The sequence below is a fragment of the Diabrotica virgifera genome, chromosome 1 (genome assembly GCF_917563875.1).
Source record: "Diabrotica virgifera virgifera chromosome 1, PGI_DIABVI_V3a".
NCBI classification, from domain to species: domain Eukaryota; kingdom Metazoa; phylum Arthropoda; class Insecta; order Coleoptera; family Chrysomelidae; genus Diabrotica; species Diabrotica virgifera.
This window is the reverse complement of record NC_065443.1, coordinates 206,306,624-206,333,810: the sequence shown is the minus strand read 5'-3', so window position 1 is coordinate 206,333,810 and position 27,187 is coordinate 206,306,624. Positions and strand designations below refer to the sequence as shown.

The 27,187-nt window shown below is 32.9% G+C and overlaps 1 protein-coding gene across 2 annotated transcripts in view; it reads left to right on the top strand.

Moving 5' to 3' along the window:
- LOC114336447 (protein Son) overlaps positions 1–27,187 on the top strand; it is a 91,546-nt gene that overhangs the window by 32,559 nt on the left and 31,800 nt on the right. For both annotated transcript variants that reach the window (XM_050646656.1, XM_050646659.1), the window contains exons 4-6: positions 1,387–1,797; positions 6,750–6,863; positions 18,258–18,371. In XM_050646656.1, coding sequence (XP_050502613.1) covers positions 1,387–1,797; positions 6,750–6,863; positions 18,258–18,371 — 639 coding nt within the window. The remainder of the gene's footprint in view (positions 1–1,386; positions 1,798–6,749; positions 6,864–18,257; positions 18,372–27,187) is intronic.

The window sequence follows — 27,187 nt, the reverse complement described above, 5'->3', positions numbered from 1 at the left end:
TTTTTATGACATGGACTTTATGTCATTCAGCTAGTCACAACATGAGTATTAGTGTCATGTGTAGTGTGTATGTTGAGTAAGTGTCTTGTTACTTAGCAAAGTCGACGTCATTAGCGTAAAACTACTTGGAATTACACATAATAGACGGTATTTTACTAAACATCAACTTCAGAATATATTTTTTATTCGTAAAATATAGGGAATTTTTTTTATTTCAAAATATGAGGATATCTAGAATGATATTAAAGTCAAATAAAAAAATAATGAGTTAAAAATTGAAAATACTTTTGAATTTATTAAAGAAAAACATACGCTGGGGTCACAATTTCCCCCGCTTGGTCTTCCGAAGGTTAACAAATATGCTAAGAATGTAAGAGTTTATGTTTAGAAAGGTATTATTTACTTGTTGAACATCTATCTCTGGACTCCCGTTCCAGCTCAATCCAGTTAAGTGTTTATCTATGACCGACATCAATTCCTGCCCTTCTTTGGTCCCTCTGCCATTATTAATTTCCACAACCATTTTATTAGCTTGTTCCAGTACCCTTTTGGCCGTAGATTGCAATGCATTCACTGCATTTTCCGTCGTATTGATTATATTTTTCAATTGACTGATGCACTTTCTTCCTGAGACGTAACACCTTCTCAGATCAACTCCCGCTTCTGTAAGTAAAATAGCATTATTTAGACTATCTTCAAGATAAGAGGATGATGGAGATGTCCTTTGGTTTATATTTTTAAGAGACATTGCTGACAAATGTCAGTTTGACGGTTTGATTAAAGTGTGTTTTGCATCTTACTGACTTAAAAGTTCTTTTATTCTAGCAATGACGTCATAAATAGCTTAATTTTGTAAATAATTCTTGCACTTGCTACAGTTTCTCAGACACTTATCTTTTTAATACAATTTAATACCTATTCTGTAATGTGTTAATAATTGTTATTGTGTAATTTCTTAATATATAAATAAACTTTACTGTACCATGCCAATGGCCTTAGTTTTCGAGGCATTTAAGAGGCTTTATCATATTGTGCCTTCGTCTTTGATAGTGTCACGTACTGCAGACTCACTCTTGCCAAAGGTTCGCAGACTTATCGAAAAAACGGTGCGGCTACTATATCTGGAATAAATATTGATGAGGCGCTGATGTAGCCTTTTAAGCTAAATAAAAAAACATTACTCAATTGATTTTTTTATTATTTTATAATCAGTGTTTTGTGACGCTTACCAAAGTCCTTATTATGCATATTTATTTGAAATTTTTCTTCTTTACTCTCTGCGCCCGTAATTTTCGTTTTTGTTTTTTTAATATGCTAAATTTAATCTAGCCTAATTGATTATAGTGGTTGAAACTTTAATTTTTGACTTTAGTTATTATTTTGTAGAATTCTGTACCGCTCCCAGTAAAATCAGCTTTCGAACGAACCAGTGAGTTGCGCATCCAGTTTCCAGTCAGCAGTGGCCAACACCACAGGAAAGGTGAGGAATGGATGCCTGTGTCACCACCATCAGCCAAAAAACTCGACGGTCTACCTCCTTCAGCTGTTACAGCTGCTGCTACAGCTGCTGCTACAAGCACGGCCTCTAGCAACACCACTTCTACTAGTGGCATTCCTTTGCCCTTAGAACCTCCTCCTGCTTCACCGGTTATTCAAAGTCCTGAGAAGATCCCGCTACCTACTGTTGCTCCTTCGAAGCCATCCCTATTACCTGTGAAAAATGATAAGATCCCTACGGTACCGGCTCCGCCCAATGCGCCACCCGGTCCTCAAGTTTTTCCGACGCAAGCTAGTAAGGTAAGTTTGTTAAAAATAAACTTTTAAGAGGAAATAAATAATAGCACGCTCTATAAAAATTATTAGTGTCAGGGTTAGGGCCATTGAGAAATATTTGAGACAAATACAGAGTGTATGAGTGATCCCCTCTATTTATTTACATTATTTATTTGTATTAATTTAGAGCAACAAAGTGGTTCAAAATGCTGAAAACGTGGTCCTGAGGTAAAAACTTTCTTATACCAACGTAGAGTCGTAATACGCAGGTATAAGGATCAGACCGGATGTATTCTTATTCATAGCTCAGGGACAAGTGAGCCATGTACGACGTTATTTTGACTGGCAATGACCACGTTTTCGGCATTTGGAAACACAGTGCATACGTTTAAATGATTGAAAGCAACAGTTTTTCGACGAAAAAATCCACTTTTTTAGAGGGTTTTTTGAGAATAACTCGAAAAATATGCATTTAATAAAACAAACTGTAGCTATTGGAATTGTGCCTTTTAGTAACACAATCCAAATTCTTTTTCTATAATATTTTTACGACCAACACAAATCGAGATACGGCATGTTAAAGGTTAGCTTTTTCGTCAAATACATAATTTGAAATATTCAAAGCGAAATAACGGGAAAACTTTGCATTTTTCACACTAGCAATTGACGTTTGCTCCCAAATATATTATGGTCGTTACTTGCTCTATTATTTGTCCCTTCGCATACAAATGTAAAGCGTCTTTGGGAATACTAAACTTCATTCAAAAATACGTTCAAACTAAATTCCTACCAAATTCATACTACGGAAATGCATATCCTTCAATGTATGTGTCATGCTCCCAAACCTGCTGAGTGGTTTCTAAACGTCATTATAACGTTTGTGAATGTCGTGTCAATGTTAGGTGTTCCAGGATGGTTCTTTTGTACAATTAGCAAAATACAAGGAATAGCTATTTGTATAACAAGGGAGGAAAGTGTAACTTTTCCTCCCGAGAATGAAGTTTACTGCCCGACGCGTAGCGGAGGGCAGTAATCATTCAAGGGAGGAAAAGGCACTTTACTCCCATGTTATACATATGGGTTTTCCACCTTCCTCAAATAACAAGTCATTTTTTCATTTTTATTTAATTTATTTATGTAACTAACCAACAAAATGTATTAGAACTAAAACAACAAGTAGGTACAATATAACTGTCAACTGTCAAATATAAGTCAAATTATTAATGTAAACATTGTTAAATCAAAATAACAATTTACTGTTTTTTATCATTCTGCAAAATACAGGATGTTTTATAAATAAACGTTAAAATGTATAGATACTTCTTCGTAATAGAAAATAGATATTATACTATACAGGGCGTCAATAAGTTATATTTCATGAATGAAATACCATGACGTCACTTTTACTTTTCCTCCCTAGGGAGGAAAAATATTTTCCTCCCTAGGGAGGAAAAGTACAACTTTGCTCCCTACAATCAGGTCCGGAAAAGTATACTTTCGGTAGAGGTAGGTGGAAAAAGTTATTTACCAGCAATTTTATTGCTGGAATCGAATCTTGTGAGTCTATTGCCCGATTTCACAAACGATACCTAAATATTTAAGAATTACCTAAGTGGGTTTAGGTACTTCCTAACTCTAAAACGGATTTCACCATACGATAAGAATTGCCTAAACCGCTTAAGCATTACCTTATGTTAGGATACGGTTTTCGATCTCCCTAAATTTTAGGCATTAGTTATCGTTGACAGTCAGGTTATATTTTTACAATTTTGACTAATGTACTTGTGACGTTTGTCAATAATTTGCTTCTTACCTTAATTTTTCTGTTATTCTGTAATATTAGGTATATTAGTTGTAATTTTGTATTATCTTTTATATTAATAATATAATATGTGTGGAAAACATAGAAAATCATTTGGAGTTTTTTACAGGTATATTGACAAAATTATGTAGTCTACCTACTACCTAACAAACTAGTGTTGTGTTTCAAAACCCCATTCATGATATCACTAAAAGTGTGTCGTGTCATTAAAAATTAATAATAAAAGAAGCAATTTTCGATATATTATTTATTTTAAAATTATTTCATTAACGACAATTCAATTAACTTTTTTCGTCACATGTGAAATTTACAAGTCTTTTCTTTTCCTCCATTTCACTGTACATATACAAATAACATACAAGACTTGACAAACTTAATTCACAAATAACTAACTACCAAATAAAATAGCTAAATATCACAGTACAAAACTGAATAAAACCAACTTGGCAAACAAATAGTAACGACAAATAATCGAAAAAGTAAGGTAATGTCATCTTATTCTTCTTTTTATTTATTAAAAATAGTTCAAACGTACCTAAATTAATACCTAGGAAAGAATTTCCTAGATAAGCAGTTCTTAAAGTTGTGAAACGCTATTGTTCGTAAGTATTGACTTAGGCAGTTCCTATCAATAGGAATTACTTAAGACAACTGTTTAGGTATCGTTGGTAAAATCGGGCATATAGGTATATTAATAATGTAGATATGCAAAGTCCGCAGATAGTGTGCTACTTTTTTATAAACAAAATGGCGCCCCCAAATCGTGTTGTTTTCAATTATTGCTCTATAACTCCAAAGATTTTAACTTTACACCAAAAACACCCAAACAAAAATTCATCGTAATTAAATTCTGCATAAAGACATGTTTTTCCTGAGTTACTTCGACGAAAATTTTCCTCGGAATTTAATTTTCAACTAAAAGGTTAGGCAAGTAATTATTTATCAATAATTCGATAACTTGGTGGCATAAAAGCTCTTTTCATATAGATTATACTTTCAGAAGCCGATGGAAATTGAATGAACAGTTTAGCAACAATTAAATTGTTAATTAACAATTTACGGTCGCAAAAAAATAACCACCATAAATGTGGTACATAAGAATAACCATGATTTTTGCATAAAAAGGCACTATACCTATCTAATGTACTTTACAGAATTGAAATTGGACTATTTAAGAGACCTCAGGAATATTTTGAAATTATAAACAATTTTTTGGCTTATAAACAAATAGAATATCTCGGCAACTATTGAATTAAATTAATTTATGAAAACGGTACTGGAAAGAACGCGGCAGGACGCTTCTTCTAAAAGAAAAAACGTTAAATTGCGATGAGTGGTTCCTGAGATACAACCGCTCAAAGTTGACCGGTATGTACGGCAAAGATATAAACAATATAATGGTAACTTTCAAACCATTACTTTTTTATTTCGGTTCTCTTTCTCCACAAAAAATTTTCATATCTTTAAAAAACTCATAACATATATTATAATAATAAAAACTATCGGTATTGCGAGGGGAAATTTCCAAAAATACCAAAATTTCAATCAAAAGTTAGCTTGAAGAAAATGGAATATCAAAGTTCAAAATCGGTGTACGTTAAAAAAATGCATTTTCTTGGCTTTCCATGGAGCAATTTTCTTCATTCTTTTTTTGTTCCCAAGTAACTCGAGTAGAGCCACCTAACTAACTCCGCTTCGCGTCGTTCGGCAAACTGCAATCGCGTGAGGAAAAGTATGACTTTCCGCACTAGTTAGGAAATAGTATATTGTACAAGTGCAGAAAGGTACTAATTTCTCACGAGTTTGAAAAGTTGCGGTACGAGCGTAAGCGAGTGCCGCAATTCAAACGAGTGAGAAATTACCTTTCTGCACGTGTTTCACACTATACTTTTTCTACAAGCACAGTTTTTCCTAAAAATAAAAATCACAATTTCCAAACGACGATTAATTATAATAAATAACTATGTGATAAATTTTAAACTGTATTTAATTAATACCTACTAATCAATTTAAATTCCTTATACCTAAATAAATTGCACAGAAATCAGTTAAAAAATTAATGCACTGCCTTAATTTGTTTAAATTTAAACAATTATTACACATTATTGACATTATATTTATGCAGTCACGGATTTACACAAAACCTACTTCATTCGACGTCTCTTGCACAGGTTGCTAAATCCTTATTGGTTATTTGATAATTATAAAATGTTTAATAAGAATAAAATTGTAAAATAAAACAGTTGTAACATCCATAATTTAGTTTCTATGCTATAGTTAAATATAATAATTGTCTTATAGGTTATATATTTGTCTAAAGTTTAACCACGGATGTAAACAGAATATAACGTTACTCAGAATGCGGTAGTCCACCGATGTAAACAGAATATAACGTTACTCAGAATGAGGTAGTCAACTGTGCAGAAAAGAACTTTGCGGCACAGAAACGTCACTTTTGTGCACACTAATGTCAAATATCTTATACTGTTAGAAAATATCAAGTTTGCTAACATAAAACCGTGCAGAAAAGTGCACTTTGAATAGTGGTTGTAGAAAAATATCTTTTACTAATGAAGTGATAAAGAATAATCTGAATCAATATTGGCATTAGCTTTAGTTGGTATTCTTAGAGATAGTATTCACTATGATAGTATATCCACTAGATGGATTTTTCAGGTTTTGGGCTTTTCAAGGTAGATGTTTGAAGAATATGTATTTTAAAACCAAATCACAGTTCTTGCAGACATCAATCAGACATTCCTCATTTTTATTTTTCCTTACGTGTACGATACCAACAATATTATTATGTTTTCTTTCTCGGCCAAGTTGTGGATTAAAACCACCATTGGTTGTCACCAATTAAAATAACAGAATGGTGTTTTCTATTGTTTCTTCTAATCTTTTCCATCATTTACTAAAGATTCTGGCTCTTTGTTGTTTGATTCATTGGTAGGAGCATGTAAATTAACGCTGGTATAAACGTTGTTGATTGATTTGAAGGAAAACATTCTTCCACAAGATGAAGGGAAATTTAAAAGGATTATTTTCTTGTTAACAATAAAACTAGTGTCCAAATGGGGTGTATTTTTCGCTACTCTTTTGCCGGGTTTTACCCGTTTACAAAGTAATAAAGTTATTCGTTTTTTTTTTTTAGATTTCCGTGGATATTGGATCTATTATATCCCAAAGACTTTCGGCAATGAGAAAGTTACAAGAAAATCCCAATGACGTTCAGGCTTTAACTGAAGTCTACAAATCAAACAAAGAAGTAAGTATACTAAGTTATATAAAGGTTATATTTTACTCATTAGATTAAATTAGAAATCCACAAGAAAAAATTTCCTGTAGCTGGCTCTCTACAATTAATTACAAGTAAAATTTAATAAAAAAATTTTGGTTTGGTAAAAGCTATATAAGTTTAAAAAGCCCCTATAGGGCTACAAACATAGAAACAAAACGTTTTCGCCCTCTAACAAGAGCATCATCAGTGTTACAAGAACATGGTGAGTCAACCAAAAAATACAAAGGTCAAAGCCTTTCAAAAATAGACTAAAAGTCTTATATAGATGCCAACATGGCAAAATCCAAAGGATGGATAAAATTCCTATGGCTACGACCCTAGGGCAACATATGACTCCCACACGTGGTAAGTGGGCCAATAGGTAACATAATGACCTAATGTTATTAAATTTTACTTTAAATTAGAAACTTTTTTTAATTATATTGTTAAAGCATTACATTTACAATCTGCTTCGGAAATAAATGTACCTAAACAAATATACTAGACTCAGATAGTACGCGCACGCTAATTCCCAAATGTGGTCAGGCCATGGACTTCGGGGGGTACGAGGTTTGCAGCGCAATATGTCGTGCCCCCAGTTGTACATGCTATGGCATGCTGGACGAGCCATACAGTCTGTAGTCACTACGATGTATGAGCGGGAACACAATATTCATAAATACTCATACGCTCATGAATCGCACCTGGCGAGTCATGAGGGCCTTCACATTTCACTCTTCTTCAACTGGCCTTAAGTGAAATGTTCTTTGATCTATCCTATCAGCCTCCCTTGGCTAACTCTTGTTTTCTTCCGACCCCGAATAGCTATTAGGTTTCCGAGGGCAGACGGGTCACTATTTTATTCACACTATCTATTCTTTCCTCTTAAACTCGCCAACACGCATGGCTAGCGCGGCGTTTTAAATTGCCATTTTCCCTCGAAAAATGAAATGTCAGATAATAAAGGAAGATTACCCCAGGTGAGTAGGGTTCAAAACCCAGAGTCTCACACTGATCTATCAGTCTGTCCCACGGATTCTGGGGGGGACAAAGTTCTGACACAATCTGAGAAAAACACAAAGCGATTTACGATGAAAGTTGCAACGCTTAACGTTAGATCCCTGATGTCGGAAGACAGATTACTGGAATTAGAAAACGAACTACAGAATATTAAATGGGACGTAGTTGGACTCAGTGAGGTAAGAAGACGAGGAGAGTCTCTCGAAACACTAAACTCTGGTCACCTACTTTATTATATGGGAAGTGAACACATCTCTGTAGAAGGAGTAGGCATCATAATACACAAGAAAAACTCTCCAAAAATTTGGTGTTAGTAAAAGCAATATCTGAGAGAGTAATTTATATAAATATACAGTTAAATAAAAAATGTACTGTTAAGTTCATGCAAGTCTATGCACCAACATCAACCCATCGTGACGAAGAGGTAGAACAATTTTACGAAGATATATTAGAAGCCATAAGAGAGAATAATGCCCACTACACTGTCATGGGTGGTGATTTCAACGCAAAAATGGGAACACAGTTAGAAGCATCGGAAATATCTCTGGGAAATTTCGGAAGTCCGGGTAGAAATGAGAGAGGTGAAATGCTTTTCATGTCATTTCTACTAGAGAATAATCTTTATCAAATGAGCTTTTTCTACAAAAAGCTACACAGACGCTGGACATGAAGGAGCCCAGACGGCAATACCCGCAACGAAATAGATTACTTTATTACAGATAAAAAATATATATTTAAAGATGTGACCGTTCTTAATAGATTCTCGACAAACACTGACCATAGGATGGTTAGAGCTACCATTGAGATACCAACTCATTTAGATAGAAGCCATATATTAAAAAAGAAATACTTTCACTGGACACGCCCACAAGACGAAACAGCATTTGGAGACTACATTAATAACACTCTTGATCACACCATAATATCAAACGATGTCGATGAGTTGAACAAACAAATAGTTGATACACTTAAACTGGCACAAGCACGTTTTTGCCCAAAGACCAAACGAGACGAAAAGATCACTTTAGAAACACAACACAAAATAACAGAAAGAAGACAGTTAAAAGTGAAAGGGACATTGATCCACAAACCATTAGGGCAATCAATAAAGACATATCGAAAGCTGTGAGAAGAGATATTAGGAAATTTAAACATGAAAAAATAGTACAGACTATAGAGCAAAACCGGAGCATGAAGGTAATGAGACGAAAAATAACGACAAGTAGAAAAGAAATTTTCCAGCTTAGGGATAAAAATGGTGAGATAACAACAGACAGACAGAAAATACTAGGAATAGTCGAAGAGTTCTACACTATATTATACACAAACCAAGTTAATAATGTCATAAATCCAGAAAATAGACACAAGGTACAAAACCAGGGATCTGAGGATATTCCAGAAATTACTCAAGATGAGATACAATATGCACTCCAAAAAATGAAAAACAACAAGGCTCCGGGAGATGATGGAATAGTTACAGAAGCTATAAAACTTGGCGGAACTTCTCTTCTGAAAAAAATACAAGACCTCTTCAATCTCTGCTTGTATAGTCAAAAAATTCCTATAGCTTGGAATAACTCAATTACAATTCTTATGCATAAAAAGGGTGACAACATGAACCTAGAAAATTACAGGCCAATTTCTCTACTCAACCATTTATACAAACTATACACCAGAATAATAACCAATCAATTGGAAGCAAAATTTGAGCTGTACCAACCAAAAGAACAGGCTGGTTTTCGCCCCAACTACGGTACAAATGACCACCTACAGTGCATCAAAGTCTTGATTGAAAAATCAATTGAATACAATAGACCTCTAGTTCTAACGTTTATAGACTTCCATAAAGCGTTTGATACTATCGAATTACCCGCACTACTTAAGGCATTGGACGAGTGTCGAATTGATCATAGGTACACCAATATTATAGAAAATATATACAGTAATTCTACAACAACTATAAATCTGCACGGCCCTACCAATAAGATATATATCAGGAGAGGTATTCGACATGGAACTATGTCGCCTAAGTTGTTCATTACTGTACTTGAACATGCTTTGAAATCACTGGAATGGGAAAATAAAGGAATAAATATCGATGGTGAGATGCTCAGTCATCTACGATTCGCAGATGATATTGTTCTGATTTCAGATGACCTAAAAACTGCCAATGATATGTTGAATGAACTCCGCGATGCAGCACGTAAAGTAGGTCTAAATATTAATTACCAAAAGACCAAAATGATGACGAATTTAGTTCCGAGCAATCCTTTAAAGGTAGAAGACGTCGAAATTGAAGTTGTTGACAGCTACATATACCTTGGACATACGGTAAAAATTAGCAGAGACAATCAAACTGCTGAGCTGCTAAGAAGAATAACTCTGGGATGGGCAGCATATGGAAGACTACGTGATATTTTTAAAGGTGATATACTTATCAGCTTAAAAAGAAGAGCCTTTAATCAGTGTGTCCTGCCTGTTCTTACATATGGCGCAGAGACACTTACCCTAACACGCAACGTAGAATGGAAAGATCATTGTTGGGCATAACGTTAAGAGATAGGGTAAGAAACGAAGAAATTCGTAGAAGTGGTGTAGAAGACATAATAAAACACATAGCCAAAATTAAATGGAAGTGGGCAGGACACGTCGCTAGAATGAGAGATGATAGGTGGACCAAAAAAATCTTGGAATGGAGACCGAGAGCGGATAGACGAAACCCGGGAAGACCACCCACAAGATGGACTGACGACATAAAGAGGATTTGTACCAACTGGATTGCAGCAGCGCAGGATAGATCTGAATGGAAGTTTTTCGAGGAAGCCTATGTTCAGCAGTGGACGACTATGGGCTGATGATGATGATGATGAATTCCCAAATAGACTCAAGACCGTCTGAAGATTTTAGAATCGTTCTAGTTTCAACTGTGAACAAATCTCCATAGTAGTCTCCAGGATGCAGTGGACAGGCTAGGTACAGTGAAATGAAAAAATAGTAATTCTTGGAGATCCTAGGAGTAGGAAATTACTTCGTAGTCAGTATAAAATAAATCATGTGATTTAACGAATAGACAGTAAATCGTAACGGGGAACACCTCATTAAATTTTTCATAATAATACGTAGACAGCAACACGTTTTTCTTATAAAAACCCCAACAGAAGTACACTTGGCAGCAGTGGCGGCTCGTATAACTTTAGGAAGGTAGTGCCAGAATCTGGGCAGCTGCCTAAATTTTTAGTGACGGTTTCACGATATTGTTAAAAGCGCAGATATCTTTATCTTATTATACAGTACGTAAATCGTTCAGCTGGACATAGGGCATATACATTGGGAGAATTGTGGCAACTGAGCTAACCTGTGTTAGTTGAAGCTTGTGTTCGAGTACGGTTTTTGGTGCAATAGAGCTGTTAGAACGAATAGAATGAGTGAGTTTTGAAGCAAGGCTGTCCATAAATAAATTAAAAACAAAGTTTATAATTAATAAGTTAATAATTTTAATTAAATTTTTAAAATATTTTTCATTTAAAAACTAATTTCAAAACTAAACAGTTTTCCCATTCTCTTAGGCCAAAATATTTAGCTACTACATTGTCATATTTTGACGTTTATTTGTGTCAGTCGAAATGATTTGTCAATTTTAAGGTTAATGTCCCTTAATGCTAACAACCATATTGTCGTCGAGAGAACTCAGTTGCCACAATTATCTCAATATAATACAATGTATGTATTTATGTATCTAAATACATACAATGTATGATCCCTATGTCCAGCTGAACGATTTACGTACTGTATATGTATCTATGTATCTACTATTTTTTATACCACCAAAAGAGAAACCACCAAAAGAGTTTTTTAATATACTAATTTGATTCATTGTCAATAAATAAATTAAACGTAGAAAATAATCAAAATATTATTTATATACCTACGACACCCACGACCACGACGCACTAATAATTACAAATTCAAAAATATAGTAGAGTATAAACACAAATATACAATACAGTAGTAGTGGAGTCAATGAAGGTGGATATGAGTTATTACCTCCGATTTCGTTGAACCTCCATCGATTTTCATGAAAATTGGTGAGTAGTTAGAGAATACCTCAAGGAACAAAGGTGACATGATGCCAACTTGCGCTTTTACCCTGGGGGTGGATGCCACCCCTTCTCATGGGTGAAAATTACTTTATTAAAAATAATACCATAAATCGATAGAGGGACAAATTCTAAGTAAAATTTGTTATATAAAGTTATTAAAATAAATCAAAACTTTTTGAGTTATTAAACATCAAACATTTTAATTTTTCGTGAGAGAAATCCATGTTTTTAACCGATTTTTCATAAATAACTCAAAAACTGTAAGTTTTTAGAACAAAGTTGTTATTACCAAAATTGAAGCTAATAAAAAATGAAATAAACTCGTTACTAAAAGAACATTTTAGTGTTAATTTAAAGTGAGTTATAGGTAATTGAATGTATATTTTTTTCGGCGAGTACCCAAATCCAAATATTCAATCTTAAATAACGGAAAAATTATGCATTTTATAACCTAAAGTATTAAACATTTGTCAAAGTACTTAAAAATATCTATCAAATGAGTCCCCGAACAAGTTAATAGCGTTAAAAGTTTATGCACCAAAAATTTTTAAAAATTTATCTTTTAAAATTTTTTCCAAAAAATGTGTTGTTTTTTTTTAATAACTTCGTCAATTTTTACGATATCAGATTCAGCTAAAAACCATTTGAAAGCTAATTTCAAGGGATAATAAACCAAATTTTTCCTTTTAAACCTCTTACTTTTTTAAAAATAAAAGGTTAAATAGTCCCGGTTACATGGTTGTTGCAGCAAAATTTAAGTTTTAAACGTTTCTATCTCGATATAAATCTCGGAAATAGTAAAAACGGTAAAATATTTGGTACAGAAAAAACTAAAATTTAGTTAAATATCAGTTTTTAGGTATATTGAGTATTTTTGGAGTTTTTATCAAAAGAAAATGAAAATTACAATAATTTTAAAAATTTTGATTTTCTTAAATTATATCTTTTTTTCAAAAATATGCATTCTAAACCGGTCAAAATTATTGAAATCATTACTTATACTAATATAAAGAAATTCTAGTAAGGATTACTATAAATTTTAATGTTTGTGGAAATGGCTTATGTTTTATTTTTCACTTTTTCCTAAAAAATTCGAAAGGGCTCTTTTATTTTCATCAAAACTTGCTTAATTTTGATGCTATTAACTTCTCTTGGAGATCATTTGATAGGTATTCCGAAGTACTTTGATAAGTGTTTGGCAGGTATATTTTATAAAATGCATCGTTTTCCCGCTATTTAAGCTTGAATACTTAGATTTGAGTACTCGTCTAAAAAAATATACATTCAATTACCCCTAACTCACTTTCAATTAACATTAGTTTAGTTTTTTAAGCAAGGAGTTTATTTCGTTTTTTATTAACTTCAATTTTGGTAATTAAATCTTTTTTGTAAAAACTTATAGTTTTTGAGTTATTTATGAAAAATCGGTTAAAAACATGGATTTTTCTCACGAAAAATTAAAATTTTTGATGTTTAATAACTCAAAAAGTTTTGATTTATTTTAATAACTTTATTTAACAAATTTTGCGTAGAATTTATTCTCTATCGATTTACGGTATTATTTTTAATAAAATAATTTTTACCCCCGAGAAGGGGTGGAATCGACCCCCAAGATAAAAGCGCAAGTTAGCAGTATGTCACCTTTGTTCCTTGAGGTATTCTCTAACTACTCACCAATTGTCATAAAAATCAATGGAGGTTCAACAAAATCGGAGTCGAAAACCTTCAGTGACTGCACTAGATAATAAACACAATAGCGGCAAGCGAACGCGTAAAGAAACTAGAAATAGATCTAAAACATTGTATCTTAAGATCTACTCACTTCCTTTTCGAGATTTCGAGCCTGGCACGAACAGTCCCATTTAAACGTAAATTAAAAGTGTAATACCGCTTTATCTCTGTCACTTACATAGGATGCTCATACAATCTTTCTCTTTTCTGGCGAGCCACTATGACTTTCGGCACCGGGATCTTCATCCCTTATCCGGTCAGCTGTGGGTGGCCAGAGTCGGTGGATAGATTTGCATTACGCTACACAGTTGCCAGATTTTATATAATTTATTAAAATAAAGAGAAATAATCACAAAAAAAATTAACAGGCATTAAGATGTTTTTAAGATAAAAAATATGTTTGCACAGTTAGCAAGGTAGTGTCATGGCTCTAGTCAACCATACGTGAGTATTAGTACAAAACTAATAATTCCGCATGTTATCTTTAAAGGTTTAAACAGAGCAAAATGTAAATCTTAACCGAAATAATTGACAATAAGAAATTTTATATCGAAGTGTTTCTTAATGATTGTTTTTTAAGGAGTTTAATTTCCAATCGTGTAGCAAGATTTTTCATCACGTGTTTAATTCTGTCCAATCAGATTATTATCTATTATATTGGGAATATTTTTAGGTAGATTGTTTCTGTTTATTTACGAGTTTACTAGTTTTGGCAACTGTCACATTTAAGAAAATAAACCATAATAAACTTTAACTTCTGCATCTAATGAGCGCCCAGTTGAACCGTTCGGTTGGTCAGTAAGTTTCCTCGTTCAGTTTGCATTTGCCTAACCGCATACTCCAGTGCCAGGTTAAACAATGTTGGGACCAGCCCATCTCCCTGCTTCAGTTCCTGCGAAATTTTGAAAAAGCCTGTCCGGTGGTTTTGTATTCGTATACATGTCTGAGTTTCATCCATTGTGGCTTTAATGAGCCTTCCTAAGCCTTCCTGGTCCACGTTTTTCTTATACTGTTCCCTGTAAAATTAGATGCAGCAATTCATATATTTCGCTTAACCTCATGATGTGACTGAGTTATTCGATTTTGAGTTTTAATCTTTTTTTTTTGTATTCTGAATAAAATATTCTGATTAGTGACATGGTCGGTATAAGATATTTTTACGATTCGACGATAAAGCCACATTTGGAAAGCCTCAATGTTCTTAGAGTTGGCGTCTGTGAAAGTCCATAACTGAACTCCGTACAACACATATAATAAATTATATAAAAAAATATAATATATTATATATAAATAATATATAGTAACGGAAAGATATAATATTACCTAGTAACGGAAACTTATTTGTTTATTTTCAAAATGACTGTTTAGTTTTTTGAATTTATTTGTTTTCGTTTTATATTTATCTTTATATTAGTAATATGTACTTGGTATGATATTCAATATACAGGCTGAGTCATGAGGAACTGTACATACTCCTACCTCGTATAGAGGCCCCTATGGGGAATAACAAATGACCATTAAAAAGTGTCTGCTCCCATTGTTTAATAATATACAGGGCGAGTTTCGCATTTTGACAGAAATTTGTATTCGTCATAATTTTTGAACGGTCAGATCGATGTGTCTCTTATTTTGGTCAATCGTTACACTATTGTCACCTAATCAACTGATTTATTCAAACTAGAAAAAAATCAGGTCCGGCTTTAAAAAAATTGGTTCGTTTGGGTCTTAGAAAAAATTTCACCCTGTATAAGCTTTTTGAAAAGTCTAATATGAATTTTACAAATTAGACAAATAGGCAATTAAAATAACATATTTATTTTTTTCCGCACACCATTGCTTAATTTTTTATAAAAAAATCAATTTTGATTATGAATTAAAAGTTTGGTAAAGTGAACCATATATTTAACAAAATTAACTTTTATTACCAAAATTAATTTTTTTTTGAACAAATATTTAATTTATGTTACCACCAATCAACTGATTTATTCAAACAAGAAAAAATCAGGCCTGGATTTAAAAAATAAGTTCGTTTTGGTCTTAGAAAAAATTTCACCCTGTATACGCTTTTTGAAAACTCTAATATGATGTTTACAAATTAGACAAATAGGCAATTAAAATGGCATATTTATTTTTTTCCCCACACGATTACTTAATTTTTTATAAAAAAATATCAAATTTGACTATGAATAATTAAAAGTTTGGTAAAGTGAACCATAGATTTAAAAAAAAATAACTTTTATTACAAAAATGATTTTTTTTTGAACAAATATTTAATTTATGTTATCACCCAATCAACTGATTTATTCAAACTAGAAAAAAAGTCAGGCCCGGATTTAAAAAATTAGTTTGTTTGGGTCTTAGAAAAAATTTCACCTTGTATACGTTTTTTGAAAACTCTAATATTAATTTTACAAATAAGACAAATAGGCAATTAAAATGGCGTATTTATTTTTCCCCACACGATTACTTATTTTTTTATTAAAAAATCAAATTTGACTATGCATAAAAAGTTTGGCAAAGTTTTTGCATAGATTTAAAAAAATTAACTTTTTTTACAAAAATTAATTTACAAAAACAACGTTTTTCTTAAAATTAAAAGTTTTACAATTTTTTTTTCTATAACACGTCTAGATCTAAAACTTCCCATAACACTTCTTTTGGACAAACTGTCGAAACCCAAAAGACTCCATCTTTAAACAAATCAGGAGCGTCATTTGAAATTTTGTTTGGGGGGGGGGGGGCAAGCACTATATATACAATACATTATGTATGATGTTATGATGAATATTGATGTATTTTCTGTAAATTTCAGTCATTTTCAGGACCAGGGGGGGGGGGCAAATGCCCCCCCTGGACGCCCAAATGACGCCCCTGAAACAAATAAATGTTTAAAAATAATAAAATTTTTGGATTTCTTGGTTCGGAAGCAGATTCTCTCTTATACCTATTCCCCATCCTTCTAAAAATTGCAAGGAAAAGGGTGATGAATGTAGAGACATGGGGAGTCTACATAGTTGCACTCCACAACATATCAATTCACCGAGGTAAATATCAACAAATCTGGACTTCTTAAAATTCTTTTGGACTCTATAGTTTAACATAGACGTGATCATATTGATAAATTTTAAAATTTTCCACCTAATTTTTGCGATTTACAAGTTTGCAACTTTTAAAAGAAGAAGACTGAAAGTCTACAACAATTTTCAGAGTCTTCACAATGGTAAGAGGTATGTGCTGTAAAAATTTCAGAAAAAAAAATATTAAAATGGAACAGAGTTGTAGCGAGTTAAACCGGGAGTTCATTTTTTTTTTCATTTTTAGGTTAAAATTCCGATTTTGACAAATTTGATTTTTTAATAAAAAATTAAGTAATCGTGTGGGGAAAAAAATAAATATGCCATTTTAATTGCCTATTTGTCTTATTTGTAAAATTCATACTAGAGTTTTCAAAAAGCGTATACAGGGTGAAATTTTTTCTAAGACCAAAACGAACTAATTTTTTAAATCCGGACCTGATTTTTCTCTAATTTGAATAAATCAGTTGATTGGATGGTAACATAAATTACTTATTTGTGCAAAAAAAATTAATTTTTGTAATAAAAGCTATTTTTTTTTAAATCTATGGTTGACTTTACCAAACTTTTAATTCATAGTGAAATTTGATTTTTTTATAAAAAATTAAGTAATCGTGTGCGGAAAAAAATAAATATGCCATTTTAATGGCCTATTTGTCTAATTTGTAAAATTCATATTAGAGTTTTCAAAAAGCGTATACAGGGTGAAATTTTTTCTAAGACCCAAACGAACTAATTTTTTTAAAGCCGGACCTGATTTTTTTCTAGTTTGAATAAATTAGTTGATTAGGTGGTAATAGTGTAACGATTGGCCAAAATAAGAGACACATCGATCTGACCGTTCAAAAATTATGACGAATACAAATTTCTGTCCAAATGCGAAACTCGCCCTGTGTATTATTAAACAATGGGAGCAGACACGTTTTAATAGTCATTTGTTATTTCCCATAGGGGCCTATATACGAGGTAGGAGTATGTACAGTTCCTCATGACTCACCCTGTATTTAAGGTTGAGTTCATTAATTTCCTCAATAGTGAAAAAAAAAACAAAGACTTCAATAAAATATCTTGATAAAATACGTCCATCGGAATAATAGCCATTCCCTAATAAGTACATTGACAGTACATGCTGACATATGTTTAGATTTAACTTGTTTATCGGGGCATAAATTTTAAGAGCATCGATTTGAACTGCTTAGTTGTGAGTAGTCAGATTTCTTTTGACATTTAAACTATTCTGTTAAAATCACTTTCCACAGAAAACTTTTCGTCTGCGCTTCATCAAATAACAAGGAATTAATAAGCAATATGGAAAAACGGAGACAAGATGCTCACTAAGAATTGATACAAAGGCCCGGTGATATGATGAAACCTAAACATTAAAACATTCGTTTTTTTATGTGTCCATAATGTGTGAAGTACTACTGCAAACCAATGATTATTCTTATTTTTTTTAGATGCAGTCTTGGGCCACGAGTAAGCAACAGTTGGGTCAGTTTACTGGATCGACGGGTGCTCAGATTCTATCTCAAGCTGAACTGTCTTCAGGCTACCAAGCATGGGCCAAAAAGGTACATTTTCAGAAAGCAGTCATCTTTTTTACAGGATCGACCATAGAAGTTATGAGTGTCGAAAAGATTAATTTGAAAAAGGCCAACTACTTTTCACAAGCAGCAGTCAAGCTAGATATAATTACTATTACTTTATTGGTTAAAATTTCCAAATTTTCCATCCCTCCGTTTCTTTGACGTCTCTATCTAGATCTAGACTTGCCCTCCCAGTTTTTTTATCAGCCTTTCACTTTTTTTCACTGTGTTCTCTCATATTATGCTTTGTTCAGTAGACTTTTTCATATATACCATGCCATACGGTATGCGATATGTGGATATTTTTAAATATTCTAGCTCGTTTTCTTATATATTTCTTTGTTTATATCATACATAGTCTCTATTATTTCTGTCGTTTATAACATTAACGTTCACTTCAATTGTTACACATTGGATGGAAATTTTTAGTTTTTATTTACCAGATTCTTAATTTTATCTCCTTTTAATATATTTATGCGGTATTATTACTATCATATATGCGGCAAAATCACCAGTATGTACTGAAATTCGTATGCCTCAAATTTGAATATGTCAGGCGCCCAAACGTCCTAGTGGTTTCCGAACGTCGTTATGGTCTAAGAGCTAGCAACGTTTCCGAGAAATCATTTTAAGACGGCTGATTCTTTCATATATTGTTCCCTGTGCTTCCTCGAACACTGTACCGGCCATCTGGCTGCTGATACAGGTTGCGTTCATTACTACGCAGCACACCTGTACATGTAAACCCAAAATCAGGGTGATTGATTAGTGTGAAAAAGCTTAGTAGATCCGTTATAGTAATAGATACCAATAAAAGTTAATAATTGCCCTTCACATTACAAAATTAGTTAGAATGTTACAGGGTAGGGTGTTCGATAACATAGTGGCAGACCAAACATTTGTTTTTTAAATGGAACACCCCATATTTTATTTTACATTCGAAATCTTCTTAACTTCCCCACCACAAAAATATAAAGGTTTGTTATGTTATACAGGGTATTTACAAAGTTATAACCAATGTTCTATGAAAATCGTAATAAGTTCAGCTCCCTGTATAAATGAAAATAAGCACAACAGCAATGGTTTATTGGTGACATATTTTTTTGTTGATTGTTAAAATTTATAAAAATGGTTGATATTGCTAATTTTCTTTATATCGAATACAGGGTGAGTCAAAACGCAAGTACATTATTTTCACTAGTAATACCACTAGAGGTCAAATTATTTCCGGAAATTTTTTTGAGATCATGAATATTTTGAAAATTTCCCGAGTCGCAGACGAGGGAAATTTTCTAAAAATATTCATGATCAAAAAAAAATTTCCGGATATTAATTTGACTTCGCGTGGTATTCGGTAAGAAAATTCCACACCAAATTTGCATTTGAAAATCCAAAGCTGCATGAACAGATTAATAGCGCGCCATAGCTTTGTCAGCAATTATTTAGGCTTTCAAATTCGTAATTTCTACTCATTGTAGTTGCATGGGAATACCATTTCAAGATAGAAAATAGTATATTCTTCAATTTTACATAAGTTTTGAGTAACTACAAGTGATAGAAAAGAATCAAAACTAAATTATGTAAACAAATAAAAACCAGTCTGTCAAAAATGTTCTGTTATTGTAAACGTCAAAAAATTTCCACTATAATTCGCTGTTGGGTACCCCACGAGCAAAAAATTTCCGATAAAATACCTCCGTTGCCATGGTGATCTGTCAAAATAACGTATTTTGATTGGTTCAAAATTACAGGTGTGGAATTTTCACAGTAATTTTAAATAGAACACCCTAATTAATAACTTGCTCTGAAAAATGAAAATATCTCGAAAACTGACAAACTTAGGCATAGGGAATATTATACAAAAATTAAAGTACGGTAATGATATTTTTCGATAGTAATATAAAATACAGGGTGTTCCATTTAAAATTTCTGAGAAAAGAATGTACTTGCGTTTTGACTCACCCTGTATTCGATATAAGGAAAATTAGCAATATCAACAATTCTTAAAAATTTTCACAATCAACAAAAAAAATATGGCACCAATAAACCATCGCTGTTGTGCTTTTTTTTATTTATATAGGGAGCTGAACTTGCTACGATTTTCATAAAAAATTGGTTATAACTTTGTAAAAGCCTTATATGGCATAACAAACCTTTATATTTTTGTGATGGGGAAGTTAAGAGGATTTCGAATATAAAATAAAATATAGGGTGTTCTATTTAAAAAAACATAAGTTTGGTCTGCCACTATGTTATCGAACAGCCTGTAACAATCTAACTAATTTCGTAATGTGAAGCTGAAAGTTGGCCACAATTTTTATTATTAACTTTTATTGCTATCTATTACTATAGCGGATCTACTGAGCTTTATCACACTCATCAATCACCCCGTATATTGAATTTAAATTATTTTAGGACGAAAAATGTTTTTGTCATTACTTTTTAAACCACAGAAATGTCTGGCAATTACAGTTCATATTTTTTCTAATAATGTTTAAAAAGTAATGACAAAAAAATTTTTCGTCTTATAATAATTTTAAATTCGATATGTTTACCTGTACAAGTGTGCTGCGCAGTAATAAACGCAACCTGTATCCGTAGCCAAATGGCCGGTACGGTGTTCGAGGAAGCATAGGCAACAATATATGAAAGAATCACCCGTCTTAAATGATTTTTTTTCCAACGTTGCTAGCTCTTGGTCAACGTATGTGAATGTCGTGATATTATTAGGTGCTTCGGAATGGTTCTGTTTTGCAGAAAAAATTTTTATGGTGGAGCACTATTTTCGGTCATATGGAAAAGGTCACGAAAACGGTCCAAGCTTAAAAATTAACAGTGGTTTCAGCAGGACGGGACAACCTGTCACACTGCTAGGGAGTCTCTTCGAATACTGCGCGATCATTTTGGGAGTTGCCACTCCCCAGAACTAACGCCACCAGATGCGTACATATGGGGAATGCTGAAGGAGTCACACAGATCCATCGTCTGTCATTTCGGAATTGCGGACTAGAGTTAAAGATTTTTTCGTGCCATAGGCAGCGGCTGATCTAGAAATTTATCTTGGGAGGGAAAATTTGCCTTAGGGGGCAACTTCCAGTGAAATACCAACCAAAAGACAAAAAAGATAAACGCAGATTACATAAAAGACATAAATAATAACTTATTAGCATTCAGTTTCCTTAATTTTCCTAACTGTCATGTTTATTGGGTTGAATTTGTCTTTCTGCGATTTCGGTTTCATGCCAGCTAATACGTACACTTTTATGTTTGAACAATTTTTTTTTCTTTAATTTTGGACCTTGTTAGGGGCGGAAATTGCCTCATTTCACTCCCCGTAGATCCGGCACTGGTCAGAGGGCATCTTTAACATCTGTTTTTTCGGGAACGTTCGTCGTCGTGAATAATGTTTGCAAGGCTATATATCATGTATACTAGATATACAGGGTAGCGACAAAGTATGGAAACACGGTAATTTCTCGGATACCGTTTGAACGATTGTTATAAATTTTGATGAGTAGGGGTATTCTAATACGACCGATATTATAGTGGTAATTACATTGTTGTCAAATCTTCCGTTTTTCTGGAAATCTAATGAACTTTCATATTTTTAATGAAACACCCTGTATATTTTTTACGTTTTGAAGTCCTTAAGAAATACTGATTATTTTTCATGTTATGTTCCCTATACCTAAATGTAATAATTTCGGAGTTATTGCTACACTAAAAAAAATTTAACAAATTATACAAATTTATTTTTTTGGACCGGGTACATATTATTTTAGGTTCTTTGGGTCATTGAGAACAAAAAAGGTCTTTTGTAATTTTTCTCAAAAGTTAATCGTTTCCGAGTTATAAACAATTTAAAACTGAAAAAAATCGAAAAATTACGATTTTCTGGGTTCAAAAACATAAGTAAAAAATATTATTTTTGAAACGATGAAGTGCCTAAATTCAAGTTCATACCTTATTTTATCAGATGCCGATAAGTGATTTGGTCTTATTTCATTCTAAAACATTATTTTTTAGTTGAATATGCAGCCCGATAGCCCGTCCTCTCATATGAGCTTTATTAATAATTAAAAAAAAATGTTTTAGAATAAAATATGCTAAAAATTCTTATAGTAATCGGATAGAAAAAGGTTTGAGCTTGAATTTAGGTACTTCGTAATTTTAAAAATGATTTTTTTACTTGTGTTTTTGAACCTTGAAAATCGTCATTTTTCGATTTTTTTTTTCAGTTTTAAATTGTTTATAACTCGGAAACGATTAACTTTTGAGGAAAATTACAACAGACCTTTCTTGTTCCCAATGATCCAAAGAACCTAACATAATGTCTACCTGGCCGAAAAAATTGTTTTTTTTTAATAAATGTTTTATATTGTTATCAATTTATAAATTGTTTAATTTTTTTTAAATAAATGTAGTAATAACTCCGAAATTATGGTATTTACGTATAGGGAACATAACATGAAAAATAATCAGTATTTCTTATGGACTTCAAAACACAAAAAATATACAGGGTGTTCCATTTAAAATAATAAAGTTCATTAGATTTCCAGAAAAACGGAAGATATGACAACAATGTAATTACCACTATAATATCGGCCGCATTAGGACACCCCTACCCACCAAAATTTATAAAAATCGTTCGAGCAGTTTCCGAGAAATCACCGTGTTTCCATACTTTCTCGCTACCCTGTATAAATAATCATAAGCATTTCAATATTCATTTCAGTACTGTTTATTTTGCCGCATACTGTAATATTATGTCTTATATCTATAATAATATAATATTATGTCATAGTCTTGTTCGCCCTAGATTAGCCTTGGTCAGATTCATAAATATTTTCAAAGCTGTCCTGTAGATTATAGACTTGCCAAAATTCTTGATGCTTTCCTTGTGTTTGTGTGTCAGCTCTTTTCAAATAAATGATTGCTGCAATATTCAGAGCTTTCAAAAGTAGTCATAAATGTTTTTGCAGGCAAAGTTGATATCTGGTATAGAACATATTATTCGTTTCTTTTTGATTATTGTCTCTTTTTACTCTTTATTTTCATGTCTATGGCTTGTTGTCTCTGTTCACAATTATACCGTGACAAAACGTAAAGTATTTTTAAGTTTTTTAATAAATGTGATGTAATAGTTGACGAGACGAAACAACCCTAAGGCAGTTCAAGAGTAAAGTTGACATCCTCTAGAAGGAAGTACGAAAGTTCTTGCGATACTTTTAATAATTAAACAAAGGCCGCGTTGCTCAGATTTGGAAGGGACGTGGGGATCGTTCTTTGGATCATTCCTACTAGCTTAGAAACAAAATAAAATTGGAAAGAAAAATTACAAGATAATAGCTACTGGAGCTAAACCAGAAATACTGAATAAAGAAAATGAAGAAAACAAGTTAAAAACAGTTTACCACAATAGGTTGTCACTTTGTCTTGTCTTTGAGAGACAAAAAAAAACTCTTAAAACCAAAATAAATATCGGATGAGTGCGCTAAAACCCTACAAAATAACGGAAAAACGGTAAATATAATACGTTGTAAAATAATAAGAGATAAAACTAGTAGAGGTGGGAAATTATTAATCTTCTTCTTAAGGTGCCCTGCATTTCTGCGTAGCAGTACTGGCGCTAGGGTAAAAGACGCCCGCCTGCAAAACTAGCAAAGGCGCCCGTCGGTTTCTTTTAAATTAGTATTTTGTATAGCACCAGCAGAGAAAAAGCTCAATTTTTCGCCCCCCCCCAAACAGAGGCGCCCGCCTGCAGTGCATCCCTTGCAGGCCCGTTATCGCCGGCCCTGCTGCGTAGGCATCCACTGTAACTTGTCTTGTCAGGTGTGATTTTATAAAATTCTCATGTCACAGCGGCAGTTGCCAAACTAATCCGATAGGTCTAAAGGTGGGAAACCATTAATATAATGTAAATTTATGGGTTTTTATTGATAAGTTATCACCTCTACTAGTTTTATCTCTTTTTATTTCACAACGTATTGTGTTTTCCGTCTTTTACGTTATTCTGCCGGTTAGTAGCGCACTCATCACTGTATAAGCAAATATCAAGTAACAATGAAACAAACAGGTTAAGTACTTTCATAAAGTTAAAAAAAAAGAACAATAGCAATAGCACTTACCTTATAATATAGTCTTAATCAAAATCCATTAGAATTGTGTTTTTAATGTCCAAGAGAAAAGGATATTACCAGAAAAATTAAACAATACAAAATCTGTTACATACTGGTTATATTTATTGCCATTCACGGAAACAAATTTTGTTGGACATAATGATTCAGATCTTAGAAACAGAAATGTTCAACGGTTACAAACGAAATCATTACAATTTGATACCTTTAATTTAGTGTTGTAAAAAGTACATAAAAGAAAACAATGGTGATGCACAGAAAAATTACAGGGATGTACCCAAAAAACTATAGCACTAACATGTGGACGAAAATAAAAGTACTATCAGGTACATTTTCTTTCCTTTTTATGGTTCACCAAATACACTCACCGGCAGAAAATTCCGCCACCCAAAATTTTTGATTGAGTTTGACAATCTATAAATTTATTATTTGTACTCCGATTTTCAAGATTCTTGCATCAGTTTGTAGGTACATGTATTAATGTCGTTTTTTATTATTCCGGTAAACAAAGATTTTTGTTTAGATGGCATTATACGGGGATGAATGGAAGCGTTGTATTTTCTCTTAACTTTAGAAAATTCTGTGGAAAAATTTTGAGGGCTGATTTTGTTTCATACTCCTTTTGTATTACCCTGGAAGTATCATTTAGGTTTTGTTTTTTGAATTATCCGAATATCTCTTTTCTTGTAAGAGCTGTAAATAAAAACACTCCTTTGAAGGTTTTTTTAATTAAAAATATCAAACGCACTAAAATTAACAAAACAAAATTAAAAACAAAACAATTCAATTGCGGGTATGTTCACCTCTTGCAGCAACGACTGCTCGCAATCTATTTGGCATCGAATAAAGATGTGTTATCCTTGCCTCGGGAATAGCCCGATATTCCTCTACCAGGGCCATAACTGTACCAAATTTTCTGGAGGCCTACGAAGACGGCGGATAGCTTTTTTTAATTCATCCCATAAATACTCAATAGGATTGAGATCTGGGCTGCATGCGGGCCATTCTAATCTTATCAATCCAACCTCTATTTTTATGAGTCAATCAATGTTTTTATTTACAGAAAATGATACAGCTCTTACCAGAAAAGAGATATTGGGATAATTCAAAAAACAAAATTTTAGTGATGCCTCCGGGATAATATTACAGGACTATGAAACAAAATCAGCATTTCCATTTTTCCACAGAATGTTTTAAAGTTAGGAGGAAATACAACACTTCCATTCACCCCCGTATAATGCCATGCAAGCAAAATTTTTGTGTTACCAGAATAGTACCAAACGATATCAATACAATATACCTACAAACTGGTGCAAGAATCTTGAAAATCAGAGTAAAAATAATAAAGTTATAAATTATCAAACTTAATCAAAAAATTTGGGTGGCGGAATTTTGTGCCGGTGAGTGTAGAAAAATTCAGCTCAGTTATTCATCTGTTGTTGCAAGATACATAAACAAAAAAATTTTAAAAACTTATAGTTGTCCTGCTTTCATCACAAATTTCATAGATTATAAAAAAACACTTTTTAATCGGCATATTGAAACTACATCTCCGATGAATAACTTGTCGGTGAACACTTGATTACCTTGTATCACTTTATTTATGGACTGAAAACACTACTACTGCCAAAGATAAAAAACTCAAACATCCAATAATTGCCCATTTCGGCTAAAAGACACGGTATGATTTGTCTTCATTTCGACTGATTTTGCTTAGATGTAAATTGGAAGTGAAATCAATTCTCACAATGGAAGATTTTTTCCGGTAGAAATTCTCCCAAACGCTGATCGCTTTGCCCATCGAACCATTTAATGTAGCCAATAGAAAAAAAACTGGTACCAAACAGATGGTTAAAAACGTTGAATGAACGTAAATGGAACAGCAGGAGAAAAATGAGAGGATATAAGATAATCATAGTTGAAGAAGACTATTTGAAACGTCCTGGATTTGACAAGCTGTTTAATTGCGATGAAAGAAACAATCTTCGTAATATCCTTTGCTTTTCTTCTTCTTAACGTGCCCTATCAAGTCCGCTTGACGTTGGCGATTAACATGGCGAAACTGTCTCTGTCTCGAGCTATTCTAAATAGGTGCTCTGCTTTTTTTATTCCTGTTCACTCCCGGATATTCTTCAACCAAGAGGCCTGCTTTCTACCAATTCCTCTGCGTCCTTCGATTTTACCCATCATAATAAGTTGAAGAATATTATACCGGTCTCCCCTTACTACGTGTCCAAAATAGGCCATCTTTCTATATTTGATGTTATCAAGCAGCTCGCGGGTAGCATTTGCTCTCTTAAGGACTGCCACATTTGTCAGCATAGCCGTCCATGGTATTTTCAGAATACGTCTGTGCAGCCACATTTCAGAGGCCTCCAAACGGTTAATGGTGGATATTTTTAATGTCCATGCTTCGACACCATACAAGAGGACTGACCAAATGTAGCATTTAATGATGCGCTTTCGAAGTTGAAGTTGCAAGGTATCATTACAGAAGAATGACCTCATTTTTAAAAATGTGCGAGCTATCTCGATTCTACATTTTATCTCTTTATCTGGATCTAGTTGTTCAGTGGCAACCAAGATATTTAAAACTGGGTACTCTTTGAATTATATGACCATCAACATATAACCGTGAATCTTGATGGGCCAAACGACTAAATA